Source organism: Falco cherrug, chromosome Z (assembly GCF_023634085.1).
Source record: "Falco cherrug isolate bFalChe1 chromosome Z, bFalChe1.pri, whole genome shotgun sequence".
Classification (NCBI taxonomy): Eukaryota; Metazoa; Chordata; class Aves; order Falconiformes; family Falconidae; genus Falco; species Falco cherrug.
Window position 1 is genome coordinate 6,032,792 of NC_073720.1, and position 25,752 is coordinate 6,058,543.

The window sequence follows — 25,752 nt, forward strand, 5'->3', positions numbered from 1 at the left end:
GGGCTGAGATTTTTCACTCTGTGCTTAGGTGAGTGCTGCAGCAAACATCCTCTGAATGAGGAGCAGACAGAAACACACAAAGCACATTGTGCAGTGGGTTGGACTTCGACAGATACCGGTGTTAAAATGGTGTTTAGGGTTATGGATATAATGACCTCATAGTTAAATGTTATAGAACAAACTTAACATCCAGATCTTTTTTGCTTTCTTCATTTTGCTTGCCTCCATTTATTTTCAAGTTATAAATACTTGCCATTGAGCCAAAGACTTTGCTGACTAAACCACTGATGACAGATGAGTCATCCTGTCACATCTCTATCACTGCAAGTACCTTCAAAAAAAGACCTGATTCTCCTCTTTTCTGGTAACTGAGCTGACTCATTTCTGAATCAGCACAGCACAATGTCATCACGCTGTCGGGATACGGAGTACTTCCATACCGTTTTCTTCACTGAGCCCCTAAAAGTCCTCCCGAATCCTTTTTGATGTGCATGAGGAGACATTTCCAGTTCTTTTAACCTAAAGCTGTATGTTGTTTTGTGGTTTAGGTAGTCATACGCTTATCAGGGTCTTAAAAAAATTCCCCTACTCTTTCACAGTCAGCTCCCAAATCTTTATCTTCAGGGAACTGAGTTCTGATGCCACTGCACCACCAAGACAAAATTAGAATTATTGCAGGGATTAGGAAAAAGAAAATCCTAGTCCTATGATAAAGGAAATGAAATACAGCTCCTAACCCCAGGACAAAATGATTTCTGTGAAGGAGATATGATTACAGAACAATTTTCTAGAGTAATTAGGAAAATCCAGATATGGCTAAATATATCCATGTCTTCTGTAGCCTTTTATGAATAAGAAGATAATTTTGATTTTAAGGATTGTGGGTTTTTTTCCACAGTTCAAAGAACTGGTTTTACTAATCAGGCCCATCCCAATATATTGTGTTTCCAGTTAAGTTTCAGAAATGCTGAGAAGCATTTTTCCTCTAATACAAGGGAAGTTTTTGAGACACAAGTCCACTCTGTGGTATTTGTTTGCTTATTTGGGGGATGGGGGTGAAGAGTTTGGTGGGGATGTGCTTTTTGCTTTATTTTGTTTTACCTGCTGCTGGTTTTGCCTGGAAAGGTCTAGGGTCACCAAATACGGCTTCTGTCACCTGTCAAGCTAAGGTGGTACATAGCACCATAAACCCCTGAGACAGCTAGGTTTGCACCAGAATAAATGACAAGTGCATCAAGGGCAGAAATTGGATTATGAAATACATGAAAGTAAGTTTACCCCAGAAGGATGAAAGACTAAGCCTTAGTCTTTCTGTTCTAGGAGTGTAAATATTCTGAAGCTCATTGCTGGGTCCCAAGCCATCCCCTTCCAGCTGTAGGACAAAAAAACATGCTAAACTGTTTCCATGTTGTTAGTATTGATATAGCTTTGATATTTCGTATTCACACTGAGCGTACAAACCCAAGCAGGCCAATGCAGATTTTCTCTGTGAAAACACAATCACTCCTCTACAACTTTTGTATGTGTGTTGAAGCTTTCTGACCTTTTCAGCACCACGTTAATGCTATAATAAATCACCTTTTTTAGTGCCTGAAGTGCTACCTTTCACCTCCAGACATGTCTAGCAACCGTGCCCACTGTCAATATATCATCATAATGTAGCGTGTACATGTGTCAAGCAATACGAACGTGCTTTTGGCAGATGTAAACTTCCAGTTGAGTTTGTACTGTGAGAGGGGGGAGAGGCTGAAAAGCTATGTAGCTATTTTATGTTATTGTCCTTGTACTTTGTAGTCTTTTCATCTCCACTGTATTAGTAACATCTTCATTGTGTGAAAGATGTTGATCTCACGTCTCCTGCTTCCTTTCATTCAGATAACTTCACGTTGAAGGGATTGGTTAAGTCAGTTCTTAAAAATGTCATGGTTTTACTAACTTCTTTGAGATGAAGAATCAAGGAATGCATTCACAGCCAGATATTAGGCAGCAATCCTGTAAATCTCAGAGCTCTCTGTTCATATTGCTGCTGCCTTGGTTGGGTTTTTGGGTGTTTGGTTTTGGTTTTTTTCTTTTTGTCAGGTGTGGAAACTGAGGCAAATAAGATGCTGGTAATAACCAAAGCAGAAAAAGCCGATAGCAGAGCCAAAAGCTAGAAACACCTTTCCCCAGATTCATATGATCACATAAAGCTTCTTCAGTAATTTTACAGTGATTAAGTCTTTGCAAAGTAAAAGTAACAGAAATCCTAGGGCTAGTACTTTCCTCTGAGATAGCTCATTATTTCTTATCATGATGTTCCCAAACTACATGTTTTCTAGAACTAGAAGCTCTCTTCTTCCCAATCAACTTGAGCATCTGAAGCCTCCAGATGTTTAGTTCCTATATTCCTTTCCATGCCGTTAAAAAGTTAAAGCCAGTGTTTAGAACTGTAAGGATGTCTATTTCAGGCTGTTTTAACATTTGTGGATGTCAGATCCTAACAACTGAATGTTTAGGGTCTTTCAGGTGTCTTGCCTCTGAGCAATATTGAGAATCTTCTGTGAAAGAGATACGTCAGCTGTCACCAGGAAGAGTCTGATGTCCCACAGAGGGAGTAGAAAGGCAGAAATCATGGCTGGGAGCCACTGAAAGCCAAAACACAAAACATGCAGCCTTTTAGAGTCTGCTAGTGCAAACCCATAGCTTTTCTTTTGCATGCATGTGTGATGTGTGTTTGAATATGGTCAGAGTATTTAATAAGTGTAATAAATCTAGGAGTTGATTTACAATGGAAAAAGATTGCCCCAGAACCCAAGTCTTACTTCTTTTCTATATTGTTACCTTTGTGATTTTCATTTTATTCTGCTTAACCGTGTTCTAAGTGTTACTGGCAGTAAAAAAGAACTACTTCTTCCCCATCCAGAAGACCTTGTTATCCTCAGTTGAAGACTTTCTCAACTGTTTGATTTGCTTTTTGGGTAACAGTTCATAATTAATCAGGCTTTTTGGTTTGTACATGCACGTGTGTACACAGAGGAGACAACCAAAGAGCCTCACGTTTCCTAATCTTATGGAAATTCTTCTAATTCTTCTAATACAGCAGAAAAGAAATTAAGAACTCATGTTGGTATAAGTGATGATGTGTTAGGTTTGACTTCATTGTGAAATGTTCCCTAATTAGCTGAGAGAGAAACATCTCTGAGACCTGACAGGGAAAACATGTTTAGTTCAAAATCATGTTGGTAGTGAAGAACATTTTTCAGCTCATATAATGCAAATCATGTGGCATTTAACTCCACCAATATAAATATAAATTTAAATATATGAGTAGGAAATAAACTGTTGAGGATAGCATAATCAAATGTCTTTGATGAATTTAAATTTTTATAGGGATTTTAACAATGTCCTGGTATTAATTTTCTGGCTTTAGATCTACCTATCTTCAGGAATGCTTCCTTCTTTCTTAGTCTATTTCCATTAAATATATTTTGAACACCATTGTTATTGCTGGAAAAATTGGGTGGGATGTTAAGAGAATGGATCAGAGAATTTCTGAGCAAAATACAATATTTTAGATTGTATTTACATTTTACATTGAAAGAGAAAGCCAACATATTAAGCTACCCTTGTAAATACAAATAAATTAAAATTTCCAAAAAATATACCATGAAAGTGATGAGAAATTATCTATAAATCATAGATTTTAGAACAGAAGTGTAAATATAGGTGATATGTTATAAAATATTTATCAGTAACATTAATAAATCAGTTCTGTATTTTGAATAGTTTTGATACCATCAATCCAAAACAGTAAATTTACCATGACTTGGTTTAGGTTTTTTCCTGAATTTCATACTAATTGATTTTCTCTCCATGAAGCATTTTCATTTCAGTGGAAGTTCATTCAGCAGCAGGAAGCAAGTTTATCATTTTAATCATCAACACCTTTAAAAACCAGATCAGAGTTTTTGAGAGAGACAGAAGGTTATTGTTCAGATCAGCAAGGATAAGCACTTAAACCTTGGGAAGTTACAGGCAACTGGATGCCAACGGTATCTGCCAATTTGGATGTTATTCTCTGCTTCACTATAACTGATGTATTGAGAAACCCTAGCACCGACTAAGAAAAAAAAAAATAAATAAAAGCTGAGCTGCACTTTAATGCTGAATAAGACTTCTGTGAGGCATTAAATGTAAGAGTTGTATCTTCCTCTCTGATGTGTCATCAATTTTCTAGACCATAGGTTTGAAGTACAGGAATGTTGGTACCACATTACAGAACAGCAGCTGTTCTCCCACTCACCACAAAATACAGCTGCTGTCACTGCCCATTCATCACTGCTTGACGTCTGGGGTATAATTTCCCATGGAAGGTATCGCAGGAGCTAACCACTAGTTTATGTTAGGAAGCCTACAAACAACGCCAATTTACCACTACCTGAAACAGCAGTAAACCAAGCCAGAGCATCTCACCTTATCATTACATGGAAACATGTCAGCAGTTCAAAAAAAGGGAGAGAAATACATGTGGCTGCTGAGAGGTTCCTTTCCATCGAACAAAACGACTTAATCCTTTCTTGAAAGTTTTTCTCACAGTGAGCTAATCATACTTGAGATGGGCAGCTGCAAGCCAGGGCCTACTTGTTTGCTGTACTTTGCAAAATTAGAATATTTATCCATTGACTTTAATTGAGAAGTGTCGATTTGTAATGGCTCAATATTGGCTCTATTGTTCCCTGAAATAATATGTGAAAATGGAGTCTTTCTATCTTTATTTAATGTATTCTGTTTTAAAAATCGCATTATATTGGAGTCTGTTTTAAAACCTTTTTATGTCATTACACTTTGGATTGCTCGCTAATGGAAGGCTTAAGTTACCGTTGGATTTTCTAGCCGAAGTACGGTAGAAGACACATTGAGTTTTCCCACCAATTTTAACTTAATGGAAGAAACACAGTGGGAAAATGCGCTAATAGCAGCATTTACCAGAAGTAATTTCTGTTTAGTAATGTATCTTGTCAAGTTACGTAAGCTAAGCAGGGTACAGAACATTTGGTATTTTTGTGGGAGAACTTTCTAGAAAGGGTCAAGGATATACTACAGAGGAAATGCTGGATAAGTGGTAGCAATCTACCTTGTCATTATTGTTAATTTAGAATACATTATGATGATTTCTTATATGGGGAGTAAATAGAACTCTTACCTGCTTCCCTATTTCCTGAAACACTGAACAGAGTTTTTAACATGAATTTTACAATGCAGTACATTCTGCCTTCCTATATTGCACCATAAACGGAGTCTGGATGTAGATATTAATGGTAGTCAGAAGCTTTTAGGACAACCATTTCTCACTAGCATGTGCTGACTCAGAAGACATGGAAGTTTTCTGCAGTGAGAGCACTTTTGCTGAAAGTTTCCTGAAATTTTCTCAAGTCTAGGATGAATTTTTTTGCAGTTGTTCTTTTTATCCTTCAGTCCCTGCTGGAAAGCTGTGACCAGTACCTAGCATATGTCATTGTTCCACTGGTCACACTTCAAGGAGAAATAGTGAGAACTCATGTCTTTAATGCTTGTGAGAAAGTGCAGACCTTTCTCTTGAGAGATGCTCTGAGATTCATGATTTTTTTTTATGTATTCATTCAAGATGGCTCCCAAAACAAAACAGATTCTGCCCGTCTCTTCTCTTTGAGGAAGCAATTCTCATCTGCTTCCTAAGTCTTTGCTTTTAGTCTGGGGGCTCATACTGCCACAATGCATAGATTTCTGCATCCTTTGTTTCCTTCTGATGCAAGAATATTCTCCAAAGAAACCTTTATTTCTGCCTTGCTCTATCACCACCAACTCCAACATATTTTGATTAGTCTGCTCTTATCCTATAATGGTAGGGGGCACAAAACTATACAAAGAAGCCTTTCTCTTGTTCTCCAGTCCAAATAACACAACTGGCTCCCCTCTTTCAGTCACTATAAATGTTAACTTTCGGTGTAGTATTTTGGTTTTTTGGGGTTTTTTTTGTTTGTTTGTTTGTTTTGTTTTCTCTTGAGGCTTACTTTAACATATTTCCCTAGTAGTTTTGTGTTATGCTTATGAACAAGAAAATAAGGGATCTAACTGGTACCCTCTGGAGGGAGAGAAAGGCCATCACCTTCCTGGCAAGAGAGTGTGGAATCCCAGAGAGAAAATGGGATGCAAGACAGTGAGAGAACTGACAGGAGCAAATAGAAGATGAATAGGATTTGGAGGTGATGGAAATAATTTTCCAGGGGACCACAGAAGCCTGTGCAGTGCTTTCTTCAACTCAGCCTTCAGCCAAGACCATACCAACAGAAGGTAGCAGAAGGATCTGTCATGGACAAGGAGGAGTTACCTGTTTCTGTTCTGGTTGTCCTAAGAACTACTGTTTTCTCTGATTAAAATTAATGTGTTCTGGGGGGTTGTGTGTTTGATTTTTATTCTAAGAAGATAGATTTAATTTGAAAGAGTTTTGGCTGTTAAGAGTCTGCCCTTCTGATGCTTACTACTCTTTGCTGTGGGCTTCAGATTTGATAGGGGAACAAAACACGTATCACTTTAACAAAACCCAGCGTAAAAAGCAATGCTGTATCAGCAGCCTAGCATACACAGTAGATTGTTGTACAGCAAGCCTCTGTATTTTTCTAGTACATCAAGAGGGGTTTAAGAAAGAGAAACAAAATTTTGCTTGCCTTCATTTCACAGCCAAGGCTCTATAAATAATAAATTGTAACACCTGAAAAATTAATAATTGCAGCTCACAGACTTTGCAGTGTTCCTTCCTGAAATGCTGTGGCAAACATCTTACTCTTGTTTCTTACAGGGTATAACAACGTAAAACCAGCTGTACTGGGTCAGAATAAAGGTGATTTCAGGCTGGTATCCCATAAATGAATCTGGTCTATAGTGGTTGTTCTAGGAAAAATATATTGAAACTTCTCCAGCAGTGTGAAAAATGTCTCATCCTAGGGTGAGATCTTTGAGTTTATAACCAATCTTGTTAAAACACAAGTTTTTAATCCAGCAATATGTTTTGCAATTTGCCATGTCATGTAACAATCATATGGTTAACTATACTCTGCAAAAATATCTTATTGCTAGATAATATTGCCTTGTATCTATACTTACTTTCCCTGTACTCTTAAAATTTCATGAGATTATGTAATACCCTGCATTAGACATCACTATTCTTCTCATTCATCTTTTTGACCAAAATAGATACTCCTCAGGTAGTCACCTTACACCTTCTAGTAGACATTACCTTCAGTGTTTATGTTTGATGCTCGAACCTAACACAACACCTCCACAATGGGAAATGGGTAACTCCGTGGACTTCAGTGTAAGGCAGGTCATTCACATTCTTTTCTGGGTAAGGATTTTGGTCTCCATCTAATCAAGCTACATGTCGTCAAGGAAGACTGCTGGTTTGGATGATCTTCTGTCCACTGACATCGAACAGCCTCTCTCACCTTTGACATTGGTATCTGTTGTTTGGCGATTTTGGCTTGCACTGATCTGAAGCCCTTGAATGTATCTACAGTATTTTGTCATTCTGACTCCTTTTGGTTAGGTTCAGGTGACTACTGCTGTCAGTTGTTTATTCTAAAGCGTATTGTGATCTAAATGCAACATGCACAGATAAAATAAGTAGAAATGAACCAGGAAATATACTGTATAGCCAAACCACATAGTTCTTTGTGACCTGGAAAGCTGTCATCTCATAGAGATGTCTGCTGCTTCCTACTATTTCTTAGGAAGGGGTAGGAACAAGGATAACAGTGCAGTACTTCAGAAATGCAACACATTTTGTTCAAAGCAGAAGAGGCTGCAGATGGGCTGCTTTTGACTGCATGAATTGCATATGAAGCTCTGTCAGATTCCCCCACCCCCAAGTATATCATAAACATAGGGTCATTTAAGTTATCCCTGATTATTACAAAACAATGTTTTCCATATGGAAACTTCTCTCTGGTTTATGAAATGTTTGAGATCAAAAGTACTTAGTATGTTAGGAAAGCAAACATTCATTTCCACCTCTGATATTTTTTGAAGACTTGTTTATAGATGTTATCTATATCAAAATATCATACATTACATAGACGTTTTCCCCACCTCAGATTAAGAATACAGGGGAAAAATCTCTAAAAAACCTTCTGTGTCACCGAATCACTCCCACGTAGGAAGCACCTTAAAATCAAAGAGGTTTCTTGCATCTTTCATACATGTTTGAATTCTGTTTCACAAAATCCCTCATCTGGTGGCTAGAAATATTTTATAATTTGTAGCCTAAATTTGTTATAGCTAGTGTCTCTCATTTGTTTCACAGCAAAATTTCCTTTTAACCTTAATAGCTTTTCTTTTTCTTGGTTGTCTTTGATTTATTAAACTTGCATAAACTGAACATACATGAAGATCTCCTCAGACTGTATTTAAATTATTTTAAACTTTTTTCTTTTTTCCCCTCTTCTCCCTTCAATATATTGTAGCATTATTGGTGTCTTTAGCCATTCAAAGTTGCTGTGAGTGTTAACGCAATTCAGAGAGTGGATAAGATTTTGGAAAAAACCCTACAGTCTTCACCTCTTGCTGTTCATCATGTATATGTTTGCACATTGTTACTGCAAAGTCTATTCGATAAGATCCAATGGGCAGAAGAATGATTGCAAATGACTTTTTACTTGACAAGCCAATCTAAAAATTCAGGAATGAGCTCTAGAGGAGTTAGTTATAAGGATGCTTGTCATTTTTCCAGCCAATGAAACAGAACTCAACATTCCAGTTCTCAGGCATGAACATTTGAAAAGATCATACATTTTAGAAGATGAAACCTAGGGGCTTGCAGGCTTGAAACTACCAGAAAGACCAGAACTGTTCAAACTATCCAGTATTTCAGAGATTAAATAGTTGTAATAAAATGCTCTTCTAGTTGCTGAAATAGCTTAACTTTGATATTGTAACATTTTTACATACTTAGTTATATAAAAACATGTTATCATAAGAATAAAGTCAGGTATGTTCAACATGTCCTCACCATGTTTTTTATAAAGTTATTTAATTTTACAGATTGATAGAGGCAAGCATGTCCCTTAAACTTTTACCATATTTATCACTTTTTCTTTTCTGTGAGTCTCTTCCTATGGTACACACTTTGTTAATATGATCTACTGCTCTGTTTTTAGACTCTGTAGCATCTCTGCCACCTTCTCTGTGCTAATAATCCCTATATGCTGTCTTCTTTTTTTCAAGAACTTAATGAACTAACATATAAGTCCACTGACTTTACCACATCATATTGTATTATTTTTAAGTCTGTCTTCTGTGCTGGTACCTTTGAAACCTCAATGTTTATCAAAACACATGTTAAAGATCCACTGGAATAGTGGATCTAAAGTGAATTAGCCACATGGAATCACAGATCTCTGAGTTGCAACTGCTGTGGTTGTTGTGTTATACTACTGAAAGTATAGGATCTCGAGATGAGGGTAAAGATTCTTTTGGAAATGGATTAATATAGAATCATACATAGTATCCAGGAAAGTGTGAATATGTAGAAGTGCTTGGGTGAAGAAAGAAGGATAGAAAGCTCAGGATGAGGTATTCTCATCAGGGATACTAATACCATAATTTTATTTTTTTTTTTGGTAAGCCTGCAATGTACACTGCAACCTTGAAAATTAAGTATTGGACTATTTTCAAAAATTTCAGTATAAATCAAATTTAGAGCAAATTAAAAGAACAGTGGGATTCTACTCTATCTACTTTTACAACTGCATGGGTATTGAAGCATTTTTTCTATTGGCCTGTGGGCCCACACATATATTTTAAAAAGTTGGTACCTTCTTTACATGACATTTAATATTGCTGCACTGATCAAAAGGATGCTTTAGAATAAGTAATATAACCTCAGCTTTTTTCTAAGCATGGCATTTCTTACTAGGAGGTAAGTAAAATATTATTAGGAAGGGGGTGAGTATTACATTGAAAGTAGCAGACAGGACTAAGTTTAGTATTCGTAGCAAACATACACATTTCATTACCAGCATAAGTATCATGTATGCCTTTCTAGATAGTTAATGAACAGTGGGTAAGCATGATTGGAAACAACTCAAAATTAAATATAGGATCTGAACACCTTTTCTATTTAAAACAAAACAAAACAAAACAAAACAAAACAAAACAAAACAAAGAACACACAAGAGAACTTTAAAGTTAGGTACTTTATCATGCATATCAGGCTTACACTTATTCAGCTGGGACAATCTGCACTTGCTTAGCCACAGACGGATATAAAGTAGATACTATTCATCTGAAACAATGATCCTTTTACTTATTGTAGTTGCCATGTGATGTACTTTTCCCATTTAAATGGAATGATCTTCACAGTGTTATAAAATATTCATTAATTTTTTTCAGGCAACTTGCAATTCACAATATCTGCTATGGATTAAAAGCTTTTGTTTTGGTTTGGGATGTTTTACCATTTTTTAACTGACTCTGCTTTTACATCTATATGTATTTATTCAAATATCAGTCTTATCCATTTATTCTGGTTTAATATACTGCTTTAAAGCCACATTGTGATCCAGTGTTTTGTATGTGGCATAAATTAGAGTTAAAGATCCCTAATTTCTAGATCTGCAAAAATCTGGAGTAGTATTATTTGGATTTCCAAAGGAAAATGGTTACAACAATACCTGATGATGGTTTGGATTTGTTAGGTGTGAGTGTTAATTTATTTGGAAAAAAAAGGATAATGAATAAAGAAGAAAGGAGGAACCAAGGATAATATTTTCATAAAGCAGCATGGAACACACATGCCATTTTTGTATTAGTTTTCAAAATTAATTTGCTCTGGAAAATGACTTTGCAGCTGATGTTAGTATCAGTTAAGAAGCCAGTTTATTCCAGCTGAGGCAGCTGCCCCACTGGGAGACCAGACACAGTTGGTTATAAGGTCTAACTCCTGAGGCTCCAGATGAGTTGCGTGGTTTCATGCCAGTGGTGACTGAGCCTTCTTTTGCTTTGGGAATCATTCCACCAACTTCTGAAAATCATTCCTAATTTCTGCATATTCAGCAGCCACGGCTGTGGAATATCTGGTATATCCAGACACAACTGATGTTGTATGTCACACCTGATTCTTTGAGACTTTGTCTCCCATCCTCAAGGACTAAAGGGTTTGTTTGAAGCCAAAACCTGGTTGTGCCTTTCCTTTTAGAAGAAGTGGCCTGTTATGTCTGCTCTGAAAATGCTTGCCATACTAACAGGCAGTAGGATTTAAGAGAAATTGTGAATTCTTATTCTAAAGAACACACAGAGGATGATGGGTTGCACTGCCCATCTCTTATATCCTCATTTCCTTTTTTTACATTGTAATTCAGTGATTTAAAAGATCATTGTACCTCAATTCCTTCCACCTGAAAAAACCCAAAGCCATATTACCTGTTTCTGGGAGAGGATGCTAATCCCTGTGCAAGAGGTGACAAGCACTAAAGAGGCCAAAGATGTTCCTTACCCCGGTGACTGGGAGGAGCCCTTAACAGAGGGCTGTCATGGAAGCAGTTGGGGGACAAAATGCTTGTACAAGGAAGTTTGTATTCACTGTTTCCCTGGCCAGCTGACTGTAAGATATCTACATTTCATTATGCAGAGTGCTTTTCGGAACACATTTCTCTAATTCTGAACCTTTCCAGATCCATTTTATACATAACCAAATCAGTTCATGCATAGCTCTGGACCAGGACTAGGATCAGGCAGGCACAAGTCAGTGTTGTTGCTCTTGACATTACAAGATGTAAGTTCTTCTTCTGATCCACCTCTAAAACACAGTGTGCAGCCCAGGTTCCTGTGAAAGTTTTGATGATGCATATTCACACACATAGAATGATCTGGGAGATGTAAATTTGACATGTCCCAGTGTCTGACATTTTGCATGTTACCATAGAAAGTATGATGGTTCCATATTATCTCAGTCCTCTTAGATCCTGTGGATCTGATGAGGATATAAATGATGTATTGATTTGGGGCTGTCTCAGGAGAGAGGAAAAATGTTTACCATGAGTTCTGGGTGTCCTCTGAGACTTTCTATTTCAGTTGCAACATATTTTGTGATGCAGGCATAGCTCCAAAAGGAAACAGAATGAGATCAGATGTAGAGATGTAGAGTAGTTAGCTTTTAAAAATAAAAATAATAATAATAAAAAAAATCAGCAAGAAAAAGCAGCAGGTAGTGAAACAAATTGTATTTATTTATGATACAGGCCCTCAGAAAGCTCAAAATGTGTAGGCATAAACCACATGAATATCTCTGTTAGCTGCCTCTGCTTCTCAGAGAAAACTAGCTACATTACATTAGGCATCAATTTATTCTTCATAAACCACTAACCGTTAACAGATCGAGGTGCCTAAAAATCTGTCGTGATTAAAAAACCAGGTGTTCTGGAAATGAAAGTGCCGAAACATACATAGTACTTAAAAGTAATGCATCCAACAACAGATAATATAGAAGACCTGAGTGTCACTGTACATAGATTTATTCCCCTATAATATGTATAGAGTGAATGAGCTTTTTTTACAGTTACCCTCTCTGAGTTACTATGAATTTATAATGCTGCTTCTTAACATTTATATTTGTCTACACTAAAGATGGAATAATTTATTAACATGGTAATAAATGTTTAATACTCCTTCTCTGTGTCATTTTGTAAAACGATCTCCTTAACCCGCTGATTCTTGAAAATATAAGGAGGACAAACAAACTAAAACAATGTTGTTTTAAAAACAGGGTGTATTTATAGGCAGATTTTTTAAAATGTTGCACTTCTTGCTCATAATCTCTGCTGTCAAAGGTAACAGAGATGTTCAAGTCGTAAGGCAGAATCTTATGTTTGATTGAATGTGTTGTGACTGATAGTTATCATTCAGGTGGGGTGCTTTTTTTAAACAAATGCCCACATAGCAGCTATAAAAGAATTTTAATGCAGGCATTAAAAAAAAACATGAAAAATTAAAATGATGAAATTGGCTTACCAATCAAGGAATAATAAAAAAAATAATGGTAGATTGTGGGGGTTTTTTCCTCCATCTGTTCAACTGGAATTCACCTGTTTCACTTCTGAAGGTCTTGTCACACCTTTCAGTGTTAGGTAGATATCTTTTCTTTACAAATGAGCTGAGCTTCAAACTCCTGAAGAAAACCAACAAAGTAACATAATTTCCCATGTTGTTCTGATAACTGATGGTATTCCTGTGACCTCTGAATATCTAAGCCTACTTGTGTGGTTATTCAAAGTCCATGAACTTTAGATGTCATGTTGGAAACATACGATTGGTCAGGATATGAATGTTTCTGGCTTTCCACATAAACTGGATTTTCACTTCCAGAATGCCACCTGTTGCAAATGATGCAAAGCAGTATTCTTGAAGACTGATGTGACTTTCCTAAAATTTCTGAAAGCAGGTAATACCCAGCTATAAAACAGTCTGTTCAGAAGAAACCAAGCTTTAGGTGGTTAACAGAAGAATTTGTCTGCTGCATCAAGTTCAATGGGTTAGATATTTCTAAAACACACCAGAAATCAAATCAGATACTGCCGTTAGTGGCATTTTGTAACATCATGAAAACATTTATGAAACAGCCATGTAAATTGTATTTTATGCTTTCTTCAGGGCAATTTTCATCTGTATACACTATCAGGTATTAACAGTATTTACCAAGTGATAGAAAAACATAATATTTTAAAATGTCAATTGATAAAATGAGGTTTTAAAAGGAAGAAATTAAGATAAATAAGGACGTTTAATCAGTTCTTAGTTAACGCTGCAATGTTAGTGCATTCGTGCAGCTGTAGACCAGACTTTTGACTGACTTTCCAAGCTGACACTTGGATAAGTATTTCTTCTCCCTATTGTAATTTAAAGACAGTAATGTCATTCTTTTATCTTCCCTCTGTGTTTCTTCTCACCAGCAATGACAATGCAGTTCATAAGCCATCGGTTCCCTGACTATCATGATCCAACTATAGGTGAGTAGAGATTATTTCTCCTCTTTATCCCTTTCAATCTCTGCCTATTCAAGGTTGCCATACAGTGAGAAGCTGCTCCTAAATATCACTTAGACAAAAAACAGATTTGTACACTTTAGATTAAACCTTAATTTTGTGATGATGATTAAACTGTGTCATGGTCATACCATAGTTACTTCTTCCTGAAATGTGTTGTACAACAACAGATTTGTGGCTTCATGCCTTAAAATTATTGATGAGTGGGCAATTATCAGCACAGAATACAAACCACAAATGTTACAAGACAGAAAATAGTCTTTATGGTGTGTTTTTCAACATTTTGTTATTTTAGTACTGTTTTCCACTATTAACTTTCTCTAGAAAAATCAAGTGACTACTGATTTTAATATACTACATTTGTGCTTTGCAATCACATACTCTGCTGACTCCATCAGGTTTACCTGCATTATAATCTTAAATAATGAGAAATATTCACATGCACCTGCAATACACTGAGATACATCTTAGCTGCTGGCCATTATATGACTATAAGGCTGGAGTACAATGGTACAGTCTGAGCTGAAAGAGAGATCTGGAATTCTAGTTGAATGAGTTTCAATTTCTAAACCAGTTAATTCAAATAAGCTGTGGAAAAAATTTGTCTCTGAAATATTTGAAATGTTTTTTTTTTCCTTTTTAAATTGTGTACACATTTGGAAAATATTTACAGGGAATAACCCCAAGTAATTTAATGCCTTGAGCAGCCCTGTGTTGCTGTTGTTGTATCAGGTAGCATCTATGCACGTCTTGCCAGAGACCTGGTGAACACTAAGTTGAGCATGAGCCAGCAAGGTGCCCTTGAGGCAAAGAAAGCTCATGGTATCCTGGACTGTATTAGGACGGCTGAGAGCAGGTGGAGGGAGGTGATCCTTATCCTCTTTGCTCAGTACTGCTGAGGCCATATCTGGCTATGGGCTATCCAGTACATGAGAACATTGGCATAGTTTGGCCAGAGAGTCTGTGGAGCCTCTATCCTTGGAGATACTTACAACTGTATAGACATAGTTCTGGGCAGCTTGGTTTAGGTGGCCCTGTTTGAGCAGAGGTTTGGACCAGGTGACCTCCAGAGGTCCCTCCCAGCCTCAAAAATTCTATGTCTGTAATGTTAAGAATGGTTGTCAAAAGAATTCTGTCCTTGCTACTGAGCATCATTTGGGCACTACTATAATTATTAATATAAAAGAATATGTGACATCAAGGTAGAGCTAGGCATCATTGAATGTTTGTTCATTTGAGCGGGTTTATTAGTGGTACTTATACTAAAAAGTCCTTGCATGTTTAGGGACTTTCCATGTGTAATATTTAGCTATACCGAAGAGAAGATGTCAGAATCTGGGCCTGATAAATCAGAGGCACTGAAAATATCAATATGTACAAAGAATACTTAAAAGAAAAAAAAAGTTTATCCACCCCCTCAGTGAAAATGATTATTTGTTATATTTACAATTTTCAAATATTTCAAACTAAAGTTTACACTCTATAAAATTACTGCTTTGCTAAATAGAGCATCTAACGATACGATTTCTTTTTATAAAATTCTTTCTATAGTATTCCACGTTTCCTGAATAGTAACTCCTGGTAAATTGTAATATTTTAATGATGAAAAAAATAATAATAAAATGCATAAACTTTTTGTGCCACTGGTAATTTTATAACCATTAAAAATATTGCAGAATAAAACTGAAATCTGTCAACTCTAAAGAAGATAAAACTACTATGAAATTGCTACCAATCCATTTGTTTCACTCAGGAAAAAATAATCGTTATATCTAATTGGAAAAAAGGAACATTAGTAATTACTGACAACATTAAGTTATGTACATACACCCATCTTTATTATTAACTATCCACCTCCCAGCTGTATTTATCCATATATTGTATCTCGTCATAATCTCTAACTTATTGGTCTCTAGACACTACCACAATATGAATAATAGATAATCATAAAGAGAAGGAAAGCTTATGATGCATTGTAAGTACATACTGCAGGAATGCCTGGAGGACCTAATCAGGATGAAGGTCTCCTTGAGTAAGAGAGAGCTTCTGCTCAGTTAAACCAACACTCTAAAGAGAGAAAAGAGGGGGAGATAAAGAACAGGGAAATGGAATATTGGATTCAAGCTCACACAGCTGGCTAGAGGCAAAACTGGAAGTATGACTCTTGAGTTTTCTCTGCTCAGCACTTCTGTCTCTCAGAACATGCTGAGGACATCCTGAGAAAGGTTTATTTCTATTCATTCTCTAAAACAGGTACTAAACAGCAGAGGAGTACAATCTTGGGCTAAGTACATACGTTTCCTCCTGGGTAAATTTGTGATATGACCCCTTAAAACTGGACATAAACCCAAAGAACAGATAGAAACAATCATTTGTTATCTGATCTGTAATAAGAAACAAACACATTTGAAACTCTCAGCACACTTGAAAAAGTCTATACTGTTGAGACTGCTTTTACTATTTTTGAGCTTCGAGTCTCATCACAGAATTAATCTTTTTTTTTTCTTTATTTTTTTTCCTTCTAGTGTTTTTTTTTCTTTTTTTCTTTTTTTTTTTCTTTTTTTCCCTTCCAGTGGTAGGCATATTTTAACTATTTTCCATCAGCTAAAAAAAATATTAGGTAAACCAGAATGAGCATATCCAATGCCAAGACTATGCTGATGCCAGGAGTTGTCAGAGGAGGGGTTATTTCTCAAAGGTTGCAAGAAGGTAGTCACAAACATACTTTGTGTCATGGAGAAGTTACCGTGTTGGGACAGGTAGATCTGTCTAGCCAGGGGTTTGTTTCTTCACCGTAACCCAGCAGCAGGTCATGAGGAAAGAAAAAAACCCAGGCCACATATGAAATGTACCTTCACTCTGGCCAAGTGGCAAAGCAGAATATTGAACAGCTTTTCAGTGGTGTCTGGCATCACTGATCTCACCGACATCAAAATATTGTTTTTCCTTTGTGTCATACATTTTAGGCCACTTTCGCTCCTCAGCAATTTCTATCCCGTTTGGGGAATTCATGAGCTATCCTGAACATCCTGGTCATTCTGACCTCAGGTTTTAGTGCACTTTGAACATAACTTGTTCTGCTTACCCATGGTTTTATTTGTCTTTGGTCACTTAAAGGAACAAGTTTCTGTTCCTTCAGGTATCACTGAGAGGGTGGTATTCCCTGGAAATAATAAAAAATGTTCTATGATGAGATTAAGTGATAATTCAAAGACTTCCAGCATTACCAGCTGGCTGAGTACTGTTCTCTAATTGAGCTTTAAGATAAGGTCTATTGTGGTTTGGCTATTTTTGTTTTACAGGGACATAAGAATCTAATAACTACCTATATATTTTTTATTTTTCCTAAAGTTCTTGCACTAGCTACTCTATTCTCTATGTTTTCTGTGATGTGTAATTGTGGCAGCAGTGAACACAATGCTCAACTGTGCAAATTTAACCATGACTTAAGTAGTTAGCATTGACAGAATTGGTGCTGTACCTCCTTGTGCTTGATGGGGCTTTCTGTAAGAGCTGTCCTAATAGAAACAGATAGGCAGAGAGCTGTGAAATGGAGGGGCCTTTGTAAATAACATCATTGTCTTTGAAATTCCAGAAGCCTTTCCGTTTTATTGGCAAGACTTAAGTGACCCCTGGGGCTACTAAATGTTTACGATCATTTTGACCATTTTCACTTTTCTTTGTCCACCTTAAGCATCGACATAGGAGCGGAATAATAAATTCAATTGGTTTTCTATTTCTGTAGATTCTTGTGAAATATATTAACATCTGGGCAAAAAGACAGGGGACACTAAACCGTTCCCAGAGCACATGACCAGAGGACTGATATAATTTGGTTGGCATTCTACTTGAAAAGCTGAACCAAGCCATACTCAGTTCACACAGGGGATCCACAAAACCATCTTGTATGGTCAGTTAGGAACACATAAAAAACCTGAAACAAGGAAGCTGGCTTTGCTTTGGTTTAGAAATAAATGGCTGCCAACTGGTTTCCATGTTTTATTTCCTAAAAGCCGAAGTCCTTTCAATCCTAAGAAATGTTTTGAAGTTTGATTTTTTTGCTATAAAGGGTACACTTTATGTCCCAGCCTACTCCTTGGTCCATAGAATCATACCCATGGGCAATTGACTTTTGAAGATTTTTAGAAGTTGGAGGGTTTTTTTCTCCTTATTCTATTTTTATTTTATATTTCATCTGCAAACTGATAAGACAGTAAGCTTTAAGGGGAGTCTAAAGATGAGAATATGTTTCTCTTTTGTCTAGTCCAGCATGGGGATGTAGTGAAAATTGCTTGCTATTTCTGATCAGAGAATACAGATAAGTCCTTTCACTTCAATATGCTGCCAAATGTGCTTCCCCTTCCCACTTCTGCTTCCCTCCAAACACAGGGCTAGGAATTTATTCTAATAATTCCGTAGCTTTAAAAATCCAGAGGCATTGTTTTTCCCTTTTTTGTGACAGTCTCTAGGAATGTCACACTCTTTCCCTATCACTCTTTTTTATTGTGGTTTCAAGTTACGCTGCCAATGCAATGGAGATTCCTTTTGCTACAGCGACTCATATCTGTAGTAATACAGTAGAAATAAACAATTGGAATATAATGGTGCTTTGTTCTTACAACTTTTTTTCTGTTATCCACTGACGTTTTTGAAATATTACAGGGAATCCTGACCACAGAAAGCTGCTGCTGCTATGAGATGATATAGAATTTTTTGTTGAAAGGACATTTCAGTTGCTGTATTATGTGATGCATGTGCTCATAGATATGTATGTCATACATACATATATTTCAAACATGCTAACTTTGATCCTAAAAGAGCTTTGCAAATAGAATTATTTACATGTTTTTCTTTCTGTGTTTATAAGTTATAGAAGGGATATATACACTTCTGATGAATTTTCTGGATGTTGTGATGCTTAGTCCAATACTTTTTAAAGTCCACGAAATTTTTAAAGACTAGTATGGGGTTATTTGAGGGAAGAGGCTGCTTTTTGTTCTGGTTTGTTTGTTTGTTTGTTTTGTTTGTTTGTTTTTTAAGTGGTGCATTTTTGTTTACTTAGGAATTTATTCAGAGAAGTCATATGTACAGTGTGGATCAGACATATCGTGTCAAAATAAATGATGACAATAAATGATACCTTCTGAGGGATGAAACTGTCTTTTGTTTTTGCTGGTTGTCTTTGGAAAAGCTGCTAAGATCTTGAGAACCTCAAACTCCAGACATTATATATAGATATAAATAAATATTCATACAAATAAATACACAAATAGGTGTCAGTATTTGTTTAAAATATAAAGTAAACATTGATTAAAAAATTAAGTGCTACCTGAAGTGCTAATTTTAATGCTGTCACTTTGAGTTAATGCCACTTCAAGATAAAACAGGAATAATGATTTTGTTTCAGGCTTGCTACAGATGTTGCAGTTCAGAATTTTGAGACAGATATGTATTTGTTTTGTAAGTAAATGGGGAGGGGAAGGATGAAATTCTTTTAGTATTAGGCTGTAACTGGGCAAAATTTCAAAGGTTAGTACTTCATGAAAATGAAATGATTTCAGCTCACATTTAATATTTAATTGTAGTCAACAATGGGAACAATTTCCAAGTGGCAGTGGATGTGATCGTTTTCTGGAACAAATGGATAAGAGCAATTTACACTCTGTACAGTCTTTGGCAATATCACAGAGAGTTAATGTGAGTAGAGTGGCAGGAAAGGAACCATGACATAGTGTAGCAAACTGGACAGCCTCCAAGATGCTCATTAACCATGTGACTAATCTTAAAATGAATACATAATGCAAACGAGATGCGAAAGCAGCTTCCTGTTTTGGTGAGATACCACTGAATAAGATTGTGTCAAATGAGCAGTTGAGGGCATTAAGACTGTGTCAATGTCAAACTTTAATTGAAATGGGTGTGGGATGGGAGGCACTCTAGCATTAAGCACATGAATTTCCATGAGGTTTCCTAACGAAGTAATGCATTCACCAATGCATCAAATAAAACACATTTAAACTCATCTTTAATAAGACAGTGGAAATGCGTGGGTGAATTTGAGAAAAAAAATAAAAGATAAAATGTGACTGAAAATATTCTGAGGTTATAAAATACGTACAAAAAAATGTCTGTGTTATAAAGAATATTCTAACTGTTTTCAAGGTACAATAATGAAAAAGGATAAAGCAAGGGAAATGCAAACTCATTAGTAATGACAGAATGAAAAAAGACTAAGATGAGACATATCTCCTAGAGCAGGAGAGGGGCATCTTGCCACAAAAATTCTATTCAAATGCATTTTTAGGGTACAAAATTTTCTAGATCATTTCTAGTCACCTAGAACATATATATGTATATATTCCATCCCTAATTTCATTCTCATATTGTCATTCCCATTTTCCCAGAGTAGATAAAGTATTTATGATGGACTGAACAAACCACAACTGGATTTGAGCTCCAAAATTATTATTATTATTTAAAATCATACAATCAGTAGCTAAATAGTCACAATCACCTTTCATTCATCATTCTCCATATGTTTATTAGCCTTATCTGAGACTGCATAAACAACTCTTATCAAATGATCTGGAAGCAGTACTATTTGTCTCTAAACACTGTCTCCAAGGCTATTCAGACTGATTGTATGGACATAGCTACATTTGTGTTCCATATTCATCATCATTTAAAATGAGCAATGAAGATTATGTAGGACTACTGGTGTCTGCATTTGAATGATATTCTTAAACCCATGTTTTATTATTAGTTGTTTGCTTGTTTGTTTTTCCTATCTGTTGATATTATCCACTTTATATGTCACATTAAGATGTTAATACTCACTTTCGGTATAAAGCATTCTGACCTAACCTACATGAAGAGCAAACAGTGATTATGCCTGCTATGTTAGGAGTAAGACTCACTTCATTAATTCATATTTCAAGATTTCAGATTCAAGACTTACATAATTAATTCAGACACCTGAATTAAAATGTCTACACAAAAGCTGTGTATCTAGGTTCCAGTTATGTGGGGTTCAGGGATATTTAGGAGTGGAGATCTAGGTCTTTGCTCACTTCCCTTATAACAGGCTTTGAGAGCCATTCGGGGTGTCCTACACTATCTTGCTTTGGTCCTGGATCCTGATCTAGAAGGCTGTGGATCTCCCACAGGTCTTGTGTCATCGTCACCTGGTCCCCAGTGTGTGTGACATAGGATCAGGTGGACCAGATCTCTTCTAGTCCAGTAAATGAAAGCCAGACAGGGTTCCTGAGACCACATCAAAAGGCAAGTGTCATGTACAGGCAACTGAATAGTGTCTATACTTCCATGAAGGGTAAGGGGATTTTAGATACTTACCTTGCACGTAGACATATAGTGTGTAGCTGTCTAAATGTAAGTGCCTGAAGCTGAATTGCAGTGCCTTCCCTGATGGCTTGCCAGAGCAGGGACTTTCACAGAGCAGCATGATATCTTTCAGAATGCCTGTATGATGCCCTGCAGTGAAGGGAGGAAAATGCAGAGTAGGACTTGCCATGCAGAATCCTTGTTAAGTGACAAAAGAATAGGGAACATTGGCATGTGTCTGGCAGCATAGGCGCTCCCACTGTAAGACTGAAAAAAAACCCCATGAATAGAGGAGGAGGAGGAGTATTAGGAAACCGACAATGCAAAAGGCACCTAAGCTGCTCAGTTAGTTTAGATTTCAATGAGGCAGCAAAATACCTTCTGTTTAAGGTTGTTGTTATATCCCACCATGAAGGGAAATAGAAATTATTCGAAGCCATGGAGAATGGAGCCTGGAAGATCATAGCAGATCTTTATTCTCTGTGATGGAAACAATTTGATTAAAAAAAATAATAAAATCCCATTTCTCTTGGAAATATTTTTTTTTTAAAGGTGGTAGATTCTGTCTAAAGAGTAGATTAATGGATCATCTCTCAACATTTCAGTCTGAGATATATCCTCTAACTTTAGATGCATTCTCAACTCAAGACGAACTTTGATTCTTTACTCCTTCTTCTGCTGAGAACTTCAGTATTTTCCTCATTAATGAAACAGCCTGGCCACATTCTAAATATGCGGTGTCATGCAAATACATGATCTCCAGCTCTGCTGTTAAGCTTCCTTTCTTGGGACTTTGCTTTAACAAGTCAATTATTCAGTTCAAAACAGTTTGCAGAGTTCATGTAAGAAAAAACCAAAGCAAACAATTACATTTCCCTGTCCATACTCAAGATTAATCACCTCTAAAATCCTGGACACACACTTATATCTGCTACTGCTTTGTCACATTCATATTTTCTTAGAAATGCAACTCATCATGCAATTATTTCAGGACTGTTTATACCAGGTGACAACTTGCTGTCTTTTAGCATTTTCAAAGACTCGGGAAACAGTGCGTAATCCAGGAATTTTCCTTTGCTAATATCTCTGATAATAAACACTAGCAGACAAGCAAACACAGTCTGTATCTTCCTAGGGAGTAGGTGCGTCTGAAAGCTGTTCCTAAAGTTGTCATTTTCTCCCTTATCATTTCACCAAACATCTGCTCAGAGGTTAGAGGTTAAGCAGAACACTTTGAAAAACATTTAGACTTGCCATTTAGTCTTGGAAATGCAGTTGTTTGTCTGTGTCACTCATGCCCTTAGAAAATTTACCGAAGCGGCTACACTAACACATTTGCTTCAGCCATGGTGGTACCAAGCAGTAGCTAGTTATGAGTCTGTAGTATACTGTGAGGTGTCAGGCAAAGAAATAGTGCATAGAGGAAACCCGGTGTAGAGCTATCTAATTTCGTTACCCTAAACCGTGGACAAAGAATGATGCACAAACCTTCACCAGCTATGAACAGACTTTGGTGGCTCTGCAACAGACTGTAGTTTTGTCAGATGAGGTGAGACAAATCTAACAACTCATTTCTGTGGAGAAGGACGAGGTCCCACTCTTCATCTCTGCCCTTCTCCCAGCCTTGTTGGCTCTCTGGCATTCATCTGACAATTTTTTTTAAGCTGATTCAACAGTAGTCCAGAAGAAAACTAAGCCACCCCAACACAGAATAGACGTCTACCAGGGTAGTGAGTTTAATCACTGCGGTAAAAACAATTCTGCAAGCTCAAAAAGTGGCAAAAGGGATAGTGTAAAACCACATAGGGGGAAATGGGACCATAAGCAAGAATGAGAGGAGAGAAGAGATCCTTTTATTTCTGGGACAGGCAATACGTGAAAACTGAGTCAACCATCTGATGCAGGGTCACTATCAGAGACCAGCTCCTGAGCCCAAATTTCTTCTCGGGTCAAAGTTTTTTATCAAAAAGAATACCGATAACGACCTGTGCCAAAACTGTAGATATCCATCAAAGGCTGTTGAAAACGAAGATTTTGCTTCCACCTCAGAAAGGTCTTTGAAGTGCAACCAACTCGAAGCTGACAAAATATGTCAAGCAAAACTCATTGTGTAGGATTCCTTGGGCTACTGGTCACTCTCCAAAAGAGGAAAATGGATTAAAAGGACTGTTGAACTTTTGCGGCTCTACTTTTTGTATTTTCATTTGGAGCATTTATTTAATCGGAATGACTTTAAATGATAATCTGGTCAGTGATCTGACTTCCTTTTCTCCCATGTTTCAGAAAGCAAACAAACAGGTGAATGACTCTTTATTTCTCAAACATCTCTTCCCAACATCTGCTTACCATGGCTAGAACATGAGACAAAAGTGTTTCTCCTGCATGTTGCCATGAGACCTGTGTTGCTTGTTCACATTAACTCTTAACGGTTAATACTTATTATTTCCTATCGTCCATTAACTCTTTTTGTGTTAGAGGTAAGGTACAATCCTGACTTGGCCATCTTCTCCACTGAATAGAGTGTCAAGATTAGAGCATAGTGTAGAGCCCTTCTATTCCTTCTAGAGACCTCTGACTTTTAATTGTATATCTGTTAAACAGAGAGAGAAGGAAAACAACCAAAAACTGTATAGAAGTGTGACCTGGTGGCTTTTATACTTATGCGCTGATTAGCCAGGTCAAAATTTAGGAAGGAAAGAAAAAGCCTTTTCTTATAACTGTAACAATATAAAAGCATGTATGTGGTAAATCTTTTAATAGTATTAATACTAGTAATAATGATAATAATGAAATAATTTAATGGAAATTATTTCATAATTATATATACCATATTAAAAATATAGAATCCACTAAGATTATAAACCATTGTAAAAATATTTTTTCCTCTTCTACACAAAATAGGCCATTTTATATTTTTTTTTTTACTCTAAGCTTCATACAGGTAGAAGACCTTTATCTCAGCAACAGGTGTTTTTGATTTGACTCAGTGCAACAACCCTCAGTTCCCCATGCTTTGGTTCATCAAGTCTCTAATTGATCCACCTAATAAATTGGAGTGGGAAAAGGAGTTGAAGGGTGCTTCTTATCACAGAAGAGCTTGTCCTCAGAGCAGAGCTTTTCAGGCCTACAGTGATACTCCAAACATTGACCTGTCATAGAAAACTGGGACAGCATCTCATTCTTAGGTTCTTAGCTATTGTACATTTTTTAGTAGAGTTTCATATTCTCATTGGATTGAACCACTAATATAATCTGAGGAATTCAGTTCCTAGCCTGTAGATCCTGACTGGGTTTAACCGTGAGCAAAGTGTGCATCTGGCTGGTGACGTTAAGGCAGGAGACTTTTTAAGTTTATCTGGAATATTAAACCACAGTGAAGTCACACGCAGGTTGTGGGTTTTAATTCATAATGTAAATGTGCTGAAGTTCTATAGCATGATTCATCTCACCCTAACATGTGCATCTCAGGTTAGTCAGATAAATAATGCTTTCAAATGTGAAATACTTTAAAGGAAAGTTTAGCTTCTTAGGGCTAAAGCAGGGTGGAATGTTATGTGGCAACTGAGGGGATTCAAAGGTCCTAGGAATTAGATGACTGAAGTTACAGTGAACACCTAAGTCACTCTGTGGCTTTAGCCCGGTAGTTCTGTCATAGATATCACAACCCACATACTGTGATGATAATAATTATTAGGATCATGAACTTAGAAGCAGCTTGCAACCCATAAATAGGGTCATCGGTGGAAAACGTGCTTACTTATTCCTTGTATATCATGATTTGTAAAAATACTCCTTAAGTGATTTTTGAAATTGGAAGAGGCACAGATGCTATCATTTTCTAGAATTGGATGATTTATCATGCTCTATTCAAAATTCTTCATCACAGGACAAATGTTTCCATTAACCTTTCTTTCATGGAAGCCAGCAGCCATCTACACCTTACTAAATCCAAGGCAACATCGCTGCTAATAGCCATGCAGATGTAGTCAACTTGTTAATTACTCCTCCTGACATGATAAGAAGTGAAGTCACATCCTCCCACTCAGTAGCACAACCATGGACTTGAAAGAGTAGTGAAATTGCTACCTGCTATTCTTGTTCCCCAAGATAAGGGTACTTGGACTCCTGTTAATTATCATGTTTTGATTAAACAGGAGTACTTTGCTCGCTTTGTTCATGTACAACTTTGAAGTAAATGACATTTTTTTCTGGAAGCAGAGAAAGTAATGATATGCCTTTATTAAATATTAGTAGCATTATCTAAATTAAAGTGGCTTCTAACAGAAAAGCAAATGCTGCAGGAAAGGTTTGCCCGAGTTATCTTTAGCCTTGATTTGCGAAAATGCTAACGTTTGTAAGA

General features: G+C 36.7%; 1 protein-coding gene across 1 annotated transcript in view; it reads left to right on the plus strand.

Moving 5' to 3' along the window:
• Positions 1–25,752, plus strand: part of RIT2 (Ras like without CAAX 2) — a 178,953-nt gene that overhangs the window by 37,068 nt on the left and 116,133 nt on the right. The window contains exon 2 of the mRNA XM_005446911.3: positions 13,959–14,015. Coding sequence (XP_005446968.1) covers positions 13,959–14,015 — 57 coding nt within the window. The remainder of the gene's footprint in view (positions 1–13,958; positions 14,016–25,752) is intronic.